At 45.5% G+C, this 16,510-nt stretch overlaps 1 protein-coding gene across 2 annotated transcripts in view; it reads left to right on the top strand.

The window, feature by feature from the left end:
* The first annotated feature begins 613 nt into the window (after window positions 1–613).
* Window positions 614–16,510, top strand: part of LOC119393309 (uncharacterized) — a 32,032-nt gene continuing 16,135 nt past the window's right edge. The window contains exons 1-8 of one of the 2 annotated variants that reach the window (XM_037660253.2): window positions 614–685; window positions 1,678–1,779; window positions 4,453–4,508; window positions 5,525–5,582; window positions 6,022–8,025; window positions 10,057–10,134; window positions 12,119–12,454; window positions 15,480–15,677. In XM_037660253.2, coding sequence (XP_037516181.1) covers window positions 5,534–5,582; window positions 6,022–8,025; window positions 10,057–10,134; window positions 12,119–12,454; window positions 15,480–15,677 — 2,665 coding nt within the window. In that variant the 5' untranslated portion in view covers window positions 614–685; window positions 1,678–1,779; window positions 4,453–4,508; window positions 5,525–5,533. Of the gene's footprint in view, window positions 686–738; window positions 758–1,677; window positions 1,780–4,452; window positions 4,509–5,524; window positions 5,583–6,021; window positions 8,026–10,056; window positions 10,135–12,118; window positions 12,455–15,479; window positions 15,678–16,510 lie in introns of those variants that run through there. The other variant, XM_037660254.2, reaches the window with a different exon arrangement.

Genomic DNA, 16,510 nt, shown 5'->3' with positions numbered 1-16,510 from the left:
GCTACGCCCCTGCCTCGATCGGGATGATAGTCTTGGTTTGGTTGTTGCTTTCATTGCTTTATTTCTTATTTAATATTATTTTTGCCTCTCGCTGGATATTTTGTTAATATTCATGCACTTAATGCCATCGTATATGATTAACTACAGTTTCCCGTTCGACACATATGTGATATCTTAATTGCGATACTTCTAAAGAGTGCACATCTCAGACATCCCCTGTTTTTGGATCCGGTACGACTGCGACGAACCTTCTTTTTGTGGAAATACACAATTGAAAACATTAGCGCATAAAGAAAGCCAGAAAGGAAGAAGGAAAGAAATATGTGATGGGAGGGACAATGAAGTGCTTGATGTTGCCAATTAATATTCAACTGGAAAAGAAAAATTGCTGATAATGTCGTTTGCGAACAAGGCTGTGAAGTGCTCCTCATTCACCAGTGCAAAACCATAACCACATGGAGCTTGCATGCACGATACACGAAAATAAACGGAACCAGGGACGATCAAAATTTCGAGTGAAAATCTCACTGAAAGTTGCTTTCCCCACGAGGCACACAGAGTCAGCGGCATCTACGGTACACGTGGCGCCCTCCCTTATCACGCAGGCGAAGTGAACTTACAATTCGGCGAGTACCAGCGGCACCGACCAGGGTAGCCTACGATTGGTAGTGACCTTGTTTGGCATGTAAGTTCACTGCTTATTCACTTGTTTACGTCGTAGTTGAAATTACCAGTGACCAGCGAGATCGCAAAAACTGTGAGCATGTATCTCCTGCCTTAGTTATCAATTTACCGCTTTCCTCCTGCGGATTAGGCCTTTCCTTGTGTGTCGGTGGTCGTTGCCCTATATTGATGTAGTGCCGTCACTAATGGGGATAGCCGTCTGAAGTAGCCCTCAGGTGCCTTAATGAGCTGTGGATAGGCACCAAGGTGAAGCGGTTTCGTTCAACGGTTTGTGTCGCAATGCTAATGGATGATAATAAAGAGCGAATTACCTCTCTCAGAAACTAAGTTAAATCGACGAACATGTATGTGCTTCCCAGAATTTTTGTCATTTCTGTTCAACTGGTCGGGGAGTCGTTCGTCGATATTCAGAAAGTGATGAGACTTTTAATAAGACGGGAGCAACGGTTGATGCTGGCCAAGCGATGACGTGCGTGAAACTCTGTCTGTGGAAGCCTTGAACCGCATCGCAAGGTTTTTCCGGGCAAGGCCTTTGATGACTGCCTGTCCGCGGCGGGAAGAAAAGTGCGACAGGTATTCGCCATTCGGCGGTGCTCTGTTGTGCGCTGCTTCAGTAAAACTCGTTAGGAAGGATACGTAGGCGCTCGTGTGGTGCGCAACAACAGGACCTTGGCAGTTTGCCGCGCTTTGAACATGCCAAAACTCGAACGCGGTGGCGATTTCGTGCTGATGGTGTTTTGCGATACGTCCTCGTCAGCAGGGTTCGTGTAGAGTTGTCCGCTCATGTGTAGTAAGCGAGCGCACACCCTTGACGTTTGCGCAGCGTTAGATTAAATGTGCAACGTCGGGGAAATGCTGTAGACTCATTCTACGTGCTGTGGCATTGCTTGTTCGGCTGCTGGCAACCCAATGGTTCGTTGAAGGATAACATGCTCACATACTGCTCTTGTCACTAGTATGCAGCTGTCTTCACGTGTTACCCAATGGTTTCAGATGAATGTGCCCTCGTGCCGCCGCTACGTGTCGCCGCAAAAATGGAAGGCCCAGGGAGGTGACAAAATGACTACATTTGCTACCCTTGGAAAATAGTAAGAGGTAAGCTATCCCATGTCTTCAAAGCTGTATGCTAAATCGCGTTGTCCTTGCTCGATAAGTTGCATAATGAACTGCTTGATATATTGGTATCTCTTGTGTGGTAAATTACATAATAAGCTGCATGGTAAATTGTGTTCTTGTTGACATGGCCTGGTATTTCTGTGCTTGTACTGTATTTTTCAGGGACTGAAATTTCGTTGCATTTTTTAATGCTTTAGATGCATGTGCTAACCTTTAGAAGAAATTGTCTTGGAGCAAAATTTTTATTAGGCATAGCTCCATTGTTGCCACCACTCTGCAAAAAGCTGAGCGTGTAGGTAAATCAAAGGATAGTTGTTTCTCGGTGCATAACAATATCAATTGAGGTTTTACATCCCACAACCGTGATATCATTATGAGAGATGCCATATGGAGGACTCCATAAATTTCTACCATCTGGTATGCTTTAAAGTGCACCTAAATCTAGGCACACAGGCCGCAAGCATTTCGCCTCCATCGAAATGAGGCCGCCGCGGCCAGGATTCGATCCCGTGACCTTAGGATCACCAGTCGAGCACCATAACTGCTAGACTACTGTGTCAGGTTATTTCTCAGTGCATGAGGCAAATACTTGAACATAGACGAGGACAAAAAAAAATTTATAAACTGCATTAATTACAAGTAACACTCCTATTAACCCAACCTTATGCACATTCAAGGCATTTGCAAGGGACACCACGTTTCATTATATACTGACTAAAGTTCATTGCTACAAGTAAATGTTGCAATTGTTGTGGCAGTAAGTGTTGCTTACTAATCTTTGTATCCGTGATGCCACCATAGCGGAGGACGGGACTTGTAGAGTGCTGAAACGTCGTGGGCAAGGTTGTCCCCGTAGCACAGGATGGAGGCATTGTCTTCAGTTTTATCCTTGACCAAGGGCCATGGTGCACAGCAGTGGGATGCAGAGGAGTAATCCAGGCGACCGCAGTGCCGCTGGTGCCCCCCTCCATTTCAGATTTTCAGTGCCAAAGCCATCAGCTCCCCTCTTCCAGTCAAGTGCCGGAGTACAAGTCTTGCCTGTTCCAAGGCCATGTCAACTCTATCTCTCTCTTTTTCTGCCTTGTCTCTTTTATGTGCTATCTGCACACACTGTCATCTTCATCTTCTTCAAGGCAGTGACAGTGCCGCCTACAATATCGGTTCTACTTGGGTTGCCTAGCTTAATGCAACAAGTTGCACATTTCCAATACCAGAATTTACTATTACACTTACCGTGCAATCCCAGGGTTCAGTTATGTAGGGCTGTGCTTATTGTACTGTCTGGATCCCACTGGTGGGCTTTTATATGCTTTCGCCTCTATGAACCAGTTCACAATGGTTCGAAGGAACTTAAAAAATTGCACAGCTCAAGTTAAGTGCATAAATCTCAAAATGAGTGCCAAAACAGACGGAGCGCAGGAGTAGTGTTTGTCTAATATGTACTGTATGCGTAAGTTCAAGAGACTCCAAACTGCTGGTATATACGGTGACTTCTGTGGAGTTTGGTCGTAAAAACAGCAGAAAGCAGCAAAAGTGCTCATGATATGTACATGCTCAATCGTATTGTGCTCTGTAGTTAACAGATAACTGTTCTAACTCTGTTGACGATCAAGCAAAAGGCAACAGAACATGTACGAGCATGCATGCAACATTTTTTGATGAACACCAACAGTTAAATTTTGAACATACAAGTGTAAAACTGTGAAAGAAAAACGCTGCGTTCCGCATCGCAAAGACTGAGCAAGAGCATGGTGGACTTAAAGGCAGCAGTTTTTTTGGCTCGCTGTTCATTCTTTTACCCACAGTAGATCATGTCACTTCTGAGACTATAAACAAGGTAATTCCTAGGTGTGTGTTTGTACATGTGCCCTTTGTGGGCAGTCTCGTGCTTCATCCTTGACTCTCACTAAGTGCAGTCCAGGGAATCATCAATTTGCCTTCTTTGTATACTGAAACTCTCGACTTGAAGAACACAACCTGCACCTTTCTTTGTAGCAATTCATTTTAATGTCACTTGCATTCTCGGGCTTTTTCACAGTTTTCATGACATATGTATCGGTTATTGAGCCTGCTCTGACTAGACACGCTCTGGCTCTGCAGTCGCATGTGACCAGCTGCTCATTCCTTTCAACACCACCGGATGGTGCTGTTCTTTGTCCGCGTGCGGCAGTGAAAACGACAGGAAAATGGGCAGCAATACGGGTGTTTGGAAAAGGGCATAAGCATGTGTTGTCATACACAACAGACATGTGTGGCATCATACTCTTGCGTTCTTACTTTCTTTTTCTTTTTGCGATTCAAATTTTTCTGACATTTTCTTCATGTTTTCATGATGTCTGTCCAAGTTATCATGTCTGCTTTCGTGCCACTTCAGCTTTCTTCTCACAGACAACACGGTGAACATTGTCTGCTCGCTAACCTTCCACTACGCTAATAATAACACTCTTTAGCTGAGGTTTTGGGTGAACACTGCACTTAGCCAGTAGTGGCATAGCAGGTCATGTCTTTAACGTTCAGGCATGGCAAAGCTTGCATGATATTTGCATTGGCTTCGGCAGCTATCGTGAGATGGGTTCTGCCACCATTTCTGTACAGTTCCTTAAAAAATCTGGAGACAAGCTTTCTGGCATGTGATGGCTTTTCCAATTTCAGGGTTTATTCCTGGCTGTGAGCTGCTGTCTCGCTCATCAAGAGGAGGCAATCCCTAGGTGAGACAGACCGCGAATATGTACTTGCACAGCATACGCACATTCTGTATTGGTTGCTCTCTTCCTCTCGTAAACCATGTAGTCAAGGCATGACACTGCAGAAGTTGCGCTATGAGGGAACTCTGTTGGGCACATGCAAGTCCCTGTTGCTTGGTTAAAGTATGGGCCGATATTAGTGTTAAAGAGTTCAGTCATGTACAGACTAACCTGACAGCTGACAATATTAAGTGTTCAGCATTGTTTGATTTCTCTGTTCAGAGCTACCTTCTTTTACTGGGAGAACGCTGTACTAATGCTGTGGTTGGTCTTAGTGTGAGCTTTTATGGCATTCAAAGCAGTCGCTCAGAGCCTCAGCCTCAGTACTGAGTCTTAAATAAGCATCGTTGGTTGACATGCGGCATCGTGGCAATGACTTGAACTCCATGGCCCAGGGCCGTACCCAGGAATTTTTTTCGGGGGATGTTTGTGTGTAGAACGGCTAACTTTGGCAACTGGTGGTCGCTGTGAAGGCGTGCAAGTATTTTAGTGTCACCCGAAAAGTTAAAGCATGAAAAAAATTTTGGGAGGTGTCAGAACCCCCTCAACCCCCTCTTTAGTAACGGCCCTGCCGTGGCCAGTGCTGTATCATGCTGTTGGCTATAGAAACCATGTACTCATTTTTTGGCTTAAGTCTAATGGTGGCTGTACCTCAACACATTGATTTATTGCTTATTGTTCTCTAAATATCGAAGTTGAACTCTCTTGTGCCCATGTTGAACAGTGGGTTTGTTTCTGAGTTTTCTTCTGTTATTTCATTAATGGCGTTGGTAATGAGCAACAGTTTACATAATTTCCTCCCTGTGTATGAAGTTTGAAGGACTACTGACAATCCGTGACCTCGTCTGGGGTACTGGCACGAAATGCTACTAATGTTAAATGTAGGTACATCGTGTGGTGTGTTCAATTTCTGGTGTGCTTTGGAACCTAGTCCTATATTGTGCATTCATTGCTCATGCTTTTTGCCTTTTGTCACGCAGGCAAAGAAAATGATTAACCGAGAAGTGCTTGCAAAAGCGACCCTCAACAATGTGTCGTGTGAGTTGTGTTTATTTCCTCACAAGTTCAAGAGCACAGTGCCAACAGCCTCAGTGTTGTAGAGCACAGTGTGAGACACGCACTAACCCAGGCCTGTTGAAACGGCCGCAGTGGAACCTGTGTGGTCTGTTGCATAGGAGCAGTATCATGGCTGTGGGAGTCAAAATGTAGTGGGGAAAGAGTGTTAGAAAACTGTTAAAAAACGTTCAGGTCTAGATCGAGGAAAATGCAAGAATGCTTATGTACTAGACTTAAATTCTTGTTAAAGATCTGGTAAAAGTTAATCTGGGTCGCTCCAGTACACCTTCCGGTCATCCCGTCTTTGAAGGCCAGTTTTGATTGCAGCAGTGTGCTTCCTACTTGATCTGTGATTATACCCCTTCATGAAAGTTTGTTTGTGCAACTAACCTTGCCGGATTGTTGTTTTCTTGTTGTGCAGCGAGACAAGTTCCAACTCGCACCGAGATTCGCCTGCCACCTTCTGGCACTTCCTTTACAAGCACACCCGTTCCAGTTCAGATGACTAGAAATAATCACGTGACTGTCACGCTGGATGGCACAACGAGTGTGCGAAACTTGTTGCAACAACACGCTCGGCCATACGATGACTCGCTTCTTCGACGTCAGCTGAACAAAACTGCCGTGGGTCCAGCTGCAGCAATAGGAACAGCAGCTGCATCTAGCAAGGGCCAACCTGTCACCGAGAAGAGCCTACTTGCCCAGCACCTAACGCAGAGAAATAACGAGCCAAATGTCGTTCATTTAGCCCCCAATGAAAAAGTGCGAGTATTGAGAACATCGGGTGGGACAGTTACAGTACGCTCGCTGAGCCCAGTGTCTACGCCCATCAGGGTACATACAGAACAAGTTAGGCCGCCTCGTAGCACAGTTCAGACGGAACCACCTAGGGCACCTCCCCGTAGCATAGAACATGCTATCCCCAGTATCCCGGAGCAGAGGAGGGCACCATCATCATCACCTGTCATGAATGCACTGAATAATGTACCACGCAGAATATTACCCAAGCCCGTGCATAGCCTGTCCTTCGTGGCCAATGGCGGCCGTATACATCAGCATCCATCTGTGGCCTCCGTTGTTCAGAATGCAACCTCGAGAGTGAGGCACGTCGACCCTCCTGTTCATGCCACTCCTAATGACGTGATCACCGGTCTCAAGAACATGGCTGTAGTTCATCCCCAGGTGCGGCCTGCCATGTCTATTAAACCCATTGCCAGTGATGAACCAGCGAAAGGCGTGCAGCTGTCTAAGACGGCCATTCAAAATATGGCTGCCAATGTGGCACAAAAAATTGCACAGCCAAGCACCACAGCAGTTGCTGCTGCTGCTGCCGAGCAGAGGGCCCTTTTAGAGCCAAATCGAGTTGTCCCGGTGTCAATCCAGCGAAGTGTTCCCCGACCTGATGTACAACGGGTAGATGAAGATGAAGGCAGGAAGTCCAAAATGATTATTGTGGATCTCACAGAACCCATAGAGACTTCTCCAACTACCAAGCAAGGTTCAGCAACTGTAGGCATCCCAGCCGAGACCACATTGTCAACACGTCCCTCTGTGACAGATGAGCCGCTTCCACTTGAGGCGGGCTGCCTCCAAGTGCCATCAGGCCTCAAAGTGGACTTTATCAACTTAGACGACTTGTTAATAGGCGACCTAAGCTATCTAGCCAAGTACTTTGGCCTGAGCATACTGGAGCCCCTGTCTATGGACGATATTGCCAACAAGGGACTGTCGGAGTGGATAGATATCTCAGATGAGGCCGAAGTGGAGAAAGCATTTGTGGAGCTGAAGGCTCTTAATGGGAGCAGCGGTCAGCAGCTTTGCTGGTCTAATCGAATGACACCAGAAAGTTCAGACATCGCATATCCCATCATAGTACCTGAATATGAAGAGCTCGAGACCTCTAATCTCCCAGCTGATGCCACTACACCTGCAACAACAGTGAAAACAGCTGACGGAAAGGCATCTCCAGCCGGCACTAGCCATAGTCCAAGGGGCACCAAAGAAGGCACCACTAAGAGCCCCCTCATCTTGATCATCAAGAAGGGAGCCAACAGCAGTGCCTCAAGTCCAGCATGGCAGCTGTCTCCATGCAAGAGTAGCCCCGCAAAAGACGAAAAAGAGGAGTCCAAGACACTTTTCTGCACTGCGTTGAACCTGTTACCAAGTTCAGGAGAGCAGCTGAAGAAGATGCGCAAGGGAAAGTCGGCCCGTGCTCTAGCTGTGCTCAAAGACAAAGTGATGTCGGAGTACCTTAAGAACCATTTTGTGCCACTGCATCGTGTGCAGGGAATGTACCGGTATTTGTTCAAGAAGGGGCACCTACGGGAGGGCAAGTTGACATATGCCTGTGAAGTTTACCGGAACCTACGAAGTCGAGAGAACCGGCCAAGGGCATCTATGGTCATCTCGCGGTACGACGAGGAAGGTGAGTCGCCTGAGCCACGGTTGCTTTGACGGCCAGACATTCTGGTCATCTGTTCAAGCACTTTTGGAGTTTCATTTTTATTAATAATAACATTACGAGAGTTTGGGAATATTGTTGAAACCAAGCACGCTTTCGCTGAGTGTAGCTGCAGCCTTTGGGCACCACATAGGCCAGGTTCCTATGTAGTACATTTTGCCTTGGACAGAGTACTCTGGTTGGTGTTGGTGTGTCATGTTTCTGATTAAGGTTTACTTTGTGCATACTTAAAGTCGGTATGCAGCATTTGGAGAGCTTAAGTGTTTGCAGTGCATAAATATTGCTACTTGATCCTACATCGTACAGAGCCAGGGTTGCCATTGGTGGCTACTTCGCGCCAAATTGGCTACTTTTCGACCCTGTCTGGCGACAAAAATTTCAGGCTGGCGCCATGGCTAGTTTTTGGCTACTTTGAACTTCCATCTTTGCGCATTAAGCAGCCATTTTTTGTATTATTTGGAGACAAAACACACCATTTCCAAGCTCTTCTGTTGTATCGTCCGATGCGTCAAGCGTCCTCCCCCCACCAGCAGGCTGGTGCGCAACGCAACGCACGGCGCACCTGCAAATGCGATAGTGGCGATTTTATGTAAACGTGTAACTAGCACGCTGCCCGCCATCTATGCTCATGCTATGCGCAATTTTCAAATTTTAATGTGCACCGCGTGTTCTCGTGTGAACTTGACAAAAACAGAGATGAGCGACAAGATGACGCTGGACTGCTTTTATGCAAGCTTTACTAATCAAGTTCGGTTTGCGGCTTCAAATAAAAACTGCTTCAACGTTTAATGTTCGTACTGACTTGTTGGCTGCAATGTTCCAAAATTACACAGTATCTGGCAAAAGCTATTCAACATAAATGATAGCTCACTGAACTTATTTCATTTGTAACTTATTTGTGGCTTGAAGACCATGCAAGAGGGAAGTACTGTGCTGTTATTTTTATAATTTTCCTTATTCATAACTGTATTATTTACTGTTCGAATATAAAAGCTCTGCTCATAATGCCGTTTCTGTTCAATTAGGCTACAATTTTTCGATAAATTTAAATGACATGGCTACTTTGGCTACCTTTAGCTTCAGTTCTGGCTACTTTTCAAATCCACTCAACGGCAACCCTGTACAGAGCTATCGCTGCTGTTCTGAATGCACCCAAATAGCTGAGTCGCCACAGTGAACTTGTTTTGCCAACTCTTAACTCTATTGGTTAACATATTGCCCATATGAGCAAAGTGTGGCACTGTACAGCCCTCACAGATTGCAGTGGGGCAGATTTATGGCCGACTGATGTACATACTTCCGTTTCCAGTGTGTTCAGTTTGTGTCGTATCAGCGTACTTTTGACTTGAACATTTACACCAGAGCCAACATAAACTTTTAGCAACCAGATTCATAGCCACATGATGCAGTTATCTCGAGCACTTGCTTATAGCAGTTGTTATACTAAAAAAAATTGATGTTCCGTTTCAATCTGTGAGTACTGTACATCCCCTTACAATGCTGTCTACATACCCTGCAGCACCAAAGAGGAAGTCGGTTAGCATTTTGTGCGGGCACTGTTTTATGGGTGATGCATTCCATGATTGACAGCAATAATCTGTTGTCTGCCATAGATAATTGCGTATTTTGTGAAGGTCAGCTTCTTAAACTTAAAACAGGACGTTTTAACCACAGCGGTGGCCTATTGGTTGAGCATCTGCTTCTATGCGGGAATTACTGTATGTGCAGATAGAGGCAAAGCAGTGAATAGAGGATCGTTGATGGGCACATGTGTCTGCTTCCTTCCCAGCTACTGATTCAATGCTTATTTTTAGCATTCACAATATCTCAAGCATTCACAATGTCATATTCAACTTTCAGGGCATGTGTATGTAACTTGTGTGAACATCCCTGTCACTTCTGGCCATTACTTGTTTCGATCTTGCTTTGAGTGAAGGATTTTGTGCATGTTCTGCAGAGTTATGTGTGTCTGCAAAAACTTTCTCACCCTTGCAGACTTCACTCCCAAAAAGAATCAACCAGCATCTCCAGGCCTTCTTTGGCACTTGAAGAAGAAAGTTACCCCCAAATATGGTAGGTGCACATATGCTACCTCCTAACTTTTGACAACGGCACCTCATATTAACAGCTGCAGAAATATTTTTGTAAGTGCATGCAAAAAGCCAAGGGCATAATGTTGGGCTAGTTGGTGCATAGCTCAATATTAAAAAGGCCGTGCAACACTTTTCCAAGTAGCCATCAAATGGTTTCTCTAAAGGAGCTTATTGCCTCCCGAATCGACCACCGCAAAAATTTTTAGGATCCGTCCGGTACGAGCGGAGTTGCAAAGATTTGTCGCACGCTATAATTGCTTTTGCTCTTCTCTCGTCCCGACTAATGTTCTGGAAGCTAAGGAGGGAGGGATGGCAAGGGAGAAGAAGATATGTCATGTGGGCTCATGACCTTGAGCACTTTTTCTCTTTTTTTTTCTTCGAACGTGCGGTGTACTTTCAGTGCAATCGTGCACGCGCCCGGGCAAGTGGCAGCCTCCCGCGGTGGCCGCGGTGGCCGCAGTAACTACCGAGCATGCCATGTTCAAATCAGCCAATGGCGTGCAACTAGTCAACGAAGCAGTGATCTTGAGTAAATAGCATCATTTGTTGAGAGAAGAGGAAACGATTTTTAGCTGACTGAGAATTTATTGTAAATCCCAGGCCACGTGCTGCGCTATAATGTTTGGCTCGCGTGCTCTCAGGAGCCTCGACTACCGATCGGCAGTGTTTACTGACCATGCTGCAGGGCCCCTTTAAAGGTGTTTCTGTTGCCTCTTTTTATTCTGTGGATTACCCTTGCGTCTCTCGTGTCTTTAATATTGGGCTAGGGTTATACTTCTGCGTCAAAAAGAAAAAAAAGGCGATACAAGCTACACTTCAGTTTTCAGAACTGTCTAAATCAGACAACAGCCATCCGAGTTATATGAGGTCGCACATCAGTTTTTAACTGGATAGGTTGCAAAATTAATTAACCAAATTTTCTTGGTAGCAGCTGTGGCTGGCAGTGCTGTGAGTACTCTAAGTTGCACTTGTCGCTTTTGGCAATTAGTATGTATAGTGTGTTGATATGATTCGCAAGTGACTCTGGGCTTTTAACTCATGCATAAAAACATTGCACTGCACAGATCCCTATGTCGTTGACTATGCTTACTTTTTTTTTCATGTACTGTTATTCTGCAGCTGTTGCAGACCACTTGAGCCATGTTATGTGCAAGTAAATGTATAAATAAGTGGGCATAAATGAAGTAGGAGCACTAGGCGAGCAAAGAAACATGTTTTCTCAGTTTGCTGCAAAGCAGTTGCTAGAATTTTGGTGTTAATGCATTCAAGTTGCAAAGTATTTGTTCATGCCTCTTCTTGGCCTTGTGTATATTTAATAGCCGTAATTTGAAACTCAAGGTCCGTCAAACTTTGCACTGCTTGAGGGGTGCTGTTGGCCAACACAAGAGAAAGAAAGTGTCGCAGTCAGCAGGTCAAGCAGGCCAGTTTTTTGAACGGCATGAGCAGCAGCAGCTTAGTGTCAAAAACATCCTTCTAGGTTAATCAAATACGCATTGTCGCTGGGCTAAAGTGAGTTGCGAGCACTTCATCCAGCAAGAGAAGTTGCGTATAAAACCTTTCTGTCATTTCACAACGGAGTCTCCCAACATTTTTTCCTTGGTGATAGTGTACATGTCGCTCACAGAGGTTTGGCGCAGTGGTGTCCAATAAGTGAAAAAGGGGTTCACCAAAAGATCTTGTCAGCCTGCCCCATTGCCATGCAGATGTGATTTGTGTGTCGGCATGGTTAACACAGCATGCATCCATGGTGCTAACTTCCTTGCTATGTTTGTGACTTCTCCCGATGGTGTAGGCCATTGCTTTGGTCAGCCAATTAGCCAGCTAGTCTCCATAGCAAACTTTGTGAGTGCCCCTGTGCATGCACTAATGAGGATTGGAGGAGGTGTGGGCAAAAAGAACTGCTGGTGCCGTCAAACATTGAAGTTGCACTAGAGTAATCAGTCATTGCTGGTTCCTCCTGCCAGAAAGGGACGAGGATTACGTCCCGAGAAAAAGTCAAGCCAATGGCCAGAAACTTCGGCGCAGCCTGTGGGGCCGGCCAAAAGGCTCCTGGAGGACTGCGGCAGCTAACAGCGACGCCAGCAGCAATAGCAGCACCCCGTCTGTGGAAGCTACCCCAGGCAGTCTAACCGTTTACTGCACACCGCTGTACAAGCTGGAGGCAGGCAACTGGACTCCCAAGTGTTCCGCAGACGACTCTAGTCGATGGGACATCTGGGTCTCTGAGAACTCGCTCGAGAACAAGATGTCACGTCCTATTCCAATGGTGGTCCTGACCAGGATTGAAGACAGTGCTGCTGGTGAGTTGTGGTTGCTGGCAGCAGCATGGAATGGTCAGTCATCAGTTACATGGTCATTGGAATATAACGATGTATAAGCACATGATTGTTGCGGTGCCGAGGCAGAAGGTGACACAAGTCACCTAACCCGTCCTCTGGAGTCGGTATGTCATTTGTGCACAGGCAGAAGAAGAGTAATGGGACAGTCAAGAGAGAAAAAAATTCAAACAGACTACAAAGCCTGTAGTAAAACCTCATTTATTTGGATTTCAGGGACTGGAAAAAAATGTCCGAATTAACGGAATGCCAATTAATGGGTAGTATCAAGAAAATGTTTACTACTTCGAATCACTTTTACTTTCTGAATGAATATGCAAATCTTATTCTTACTTTGCATATGAACAGTGTAAAAGTCACAATTCTTGTCATCCCTTGGCATCCTTCGCAATGCAATCGCGGTGCAAGACCCCCTTGTCTTAATTCATACGAAACCTGCTCTGCATCCCGCCCTTGTCACGTACTACCACCATGTGATGACACTTTTTTCGCCGGCAATATAGCCGGCAACAGATTGGTCGTCCATCGTGATGTAGCAGGTGAGTTTTACGCCAGCATGCGGACCGCAGCAGAAACACTTCTTGTCTTCAACAGCTTCCGCCATGTCTGAGTTTTGTGAAATTGCACTGAGTCAAAACGAAACTTGTACATAGGGCTGCACCCACTACAGAAGAAACTAGTCACTAGCTACGCAATCACAGGCAGTGTCCACGCTGTACTGAAAGCACGCAGAATCAAAACGGAACTACTGACCACTGCACCGCATCTATTGCAGACGAAACTGTGACCGCTAGCGACGCAATTAGAGCCTTCGCGTTCAGACAGCCTACACGCTCCGAATCAAGAGGAAAAGGAGACCTATCTCACTAATGCACAATCATGGATGGGGACTGACACAGTTCTAAAGGCATGCGGAGAAAAAAAACTATTGTTTGTCGCAGCTGCTGCGGACAAAACCACGGTCGCTATCAACGCGACCATCAATAGCGGCCGTGCAGTTCATGTGTGAAACTAGTTTGCCGCAGCCTCTGAAGCCTTGGTCGCCAGCAATGCAATAGTGGATAGCAATGACGCTTTTCTGAAAGCCCGCAACCAATGCAGGTGGAAATCCAAATGACATAAAGCGGCTTTCCTGACGTACTGATGACAATGACTATGCAGACTGTGCTGCTTCATTCCGGCTGCAAACGAACGCTGTTTTCGCTACTTTGCGTTGCACGTTTGTGGTTTTTGCCAATATCTTTAGTTTTTTAAATTATGTGATGCCTGGATTATACGATGGTTTTGCGTGGTCCCCTCAAAGCCGTGTAATTGGGGTTCCACTGTACTTAGAAGACTGTATTTCGGGCCCACTGCTATGTTGGCACTCATCGTTGTTCCACCAGAATGTGCTGTGCATTGCTGAAATGCTCAGAGGGGGAAAAAGGTTTTGTTGTAATGAATTTTTAGATTTAAGAGTGTTAGAGGTGTATATCGCCTACAGCCAAGTTCATATACCCTTTGGAGTAGTTTTGCTAGAGCTTTCATACAAGGCAAGGTAGTGCTGCAAGCTACTACTGATGAAATGTTCAATGTGTTTCAATGCTACCTTGTTCAAATATAGATGCATAGGATGTCCAATTAGAGTAAGCTTTATTTATTGGTGCAGTACATTTCTTTGCTTGCGAATTGTCATGCATCACTCAATTCCGCATTCTGCAGTCTGTGATGATTCTGCAGTTGACAATATTTCAACATTTTCACAGGAGACGTTGTCCACAAACTTGTGTGTCTTACTGTACATACAAGTACATCTTGGAAGACCACATAGGTATCTGATGGGGCCAAGCTTTGCATGAAGCCATTGATGTGTTCACTAGTTTTGTAACTTGCTCCTTTGTGTAGTCAGTTTTCAACAGGTACTGAAATGGTTCCTGAACATAGTGAAGAAACTGTACCAATATGTAGGCCAGGGGTCTCAAACACGCGGCTCGCGGCCCACACATAACAGTCTTCGTCCCATATTTTTTTTTTACTTTATGACTGTTTGTGACATTGCTAAATGGTGCTCGCGTTATTTTCTTGCCTATCAGAATTAATAATGCTTTGTTCAGGTAAGGTACACATACATGACTGATCTTAAGCAGTTTTTTTCGGGAGGCACCCTATGCGGTCAACCTCTGTTGAAACGCAAACGCGAAACAAACACTCTGTACTTCAGAATCGGTGTCCAGATTTTAGTCATTGGGGATCTTGGCGTCGATGTGTTTCTTGGATCCTGATGTGAAATCCCCTTCAGGAATGACAGATATACGAGATATAGGAAATGCCTTCTTTTCAAATGGCAACGTTGGCTGACATTTCGTTCAAATCCTGCCCTTCTTTGACGCTTGAGGAATTGTCCATTTTGAGTTTTTACCACAGGGAGAAACTGTCAACTCAGCCTTTTACCTGGAGGTGCTCAAGAGATTGAAACGCTTGATGGCGCGCGTGAGGGCTGAAATCAAAGACATGGTCAAGTTCCACCCATGACAATGCCCCAAGCCTATGTCCTTCATCGTTGCCAACTTTCTGGCCCGGAGCAACATCTCAGTGGTCCCCCATCCCCCTTACAGTCCCGACTTGGCTCTTTGCGACTTTTTTTTGTTTCCCTGATTGAAGAGAGCTGAAAGGAAAGCTTTGGGAGACCGTGGAAAACATCCGAAAGCATGTTACAATGTTCCTGAGAGACATTCCCGTCGAGGACTTTCACAGTGCCTTCCGGGCGTGGCAGACACGTCTCCGCAAGTGTATTGATGAAGGGGAGTTTTTTGAAGAATTTTAACCATTTGTACAGGTCCGATCAATAAGTCTATCTATCCTAGAAAATGCAGATTACTCGTATAATGGACCCTGTATGAAAGACTTGAATGACATAACGTTTTGTTCTCACTCTACAATTAAGTGCATCAAAGTGTGCAAGATGTACGTAATTGCAACATGTGTCATTGTGTGTTGTGTGGCCTTGCAGATTCTGCAGGGACTTCCAAGGTTGAGTCGCCACAGCGCACAGTGGTGTCTGAGTTGTTCTGCAGCCAGTGTTCGTACAGCTGTCTGAACAAACCTTCCCTAGTGAACCACTTCTCTTCCAAGCACGAGGGAACAGATGTCTCCTTTAAGACTGTGGTCATGAAGTGCCGCATAAACAGGAGTGAATCTGCTGCTAAAGGTAAGGCTTTGAGATCATTCACATAGCTGGCGTGGCTTGCATGGGCAGATAACACTCAAAATCTAGGCATGGCTTCAGAACGGCGCAACAAGGAAGACGAAAAAACGAAGGATCACACGAACACAAGCGCCGAACGGCGCTTGTGTTCGTGTGATCCTTCGTATTTTCGTCTTCCTTGTTGCGCCGTTCTGAAGCCATGCATCTGTACCAACTCGCCCAATTGTCAGTGCTACTCAAAATCTAGGGTCTGTAGGAACTGGATTTTCAATGCATGCTCTAATTTTTGTTTTCCTACTTGAAAATCGAAAAAGAAGATCCTCAAATGTCATCTTTACAACCTTTTAAGTCTATAACGGAAACGATATCACAATTCTGTAACTTACCCTAACACACACATTTACAGTAGAACCCCGCTGATATGTTTTTGAAGGGACTGTAGGAAACAAACGTAAGAGCCGGGAAGCGCAACAGCCGAAAAACAGGAAAAACGAAAAAATATTTAGTGGTACGGAACTTTATTTCAATGCTTACGCTTGGATAAACCATGCAAAGTTGCCTGGTGCATTTACTCACACCCAAACAGCATGAAAATATATTTTTGAGCACCTGCAAATTATACCCTTTTATAAGTCTAGTGCCACCATGGCCGACACCGGGCAAGCGATCACTTTTGGCAATACCTTTGCAAGATTGTCACCGGATGTGTTGGCATCCCCGAGCGATAATGTAGCCCTGTTGGCATAGTGTCAGACCACCGTGGCTCTTAGTAGACTGCAGGCCCGTAGCCAGAAATTTTTTTTCGAGGGGGGCACCCTGTGTGGCTACCCATGCGG

The sequence above is a fragment of the Rhipicephalus sanguineus genome, chromosome 5, assembly GCF_013339695.2.
Source record: "Rhipicephalus sanguineus isolate Rsan-2018 chromosome 5, BIME_Rsan_1.4, whole genome shotgun sequence".
NCBI lineage: Eukaryota > Metazoa > Arthropoda > Arachnida > Ixodida > Ixodidae > Rhipicephalus > Rhipicephalus sanguineus.
The sequence above is the reverse complement of the archived record's forward strand: the minus strand, read 5'-3'. Positions and strand labels throughout refer to the sequence as shown.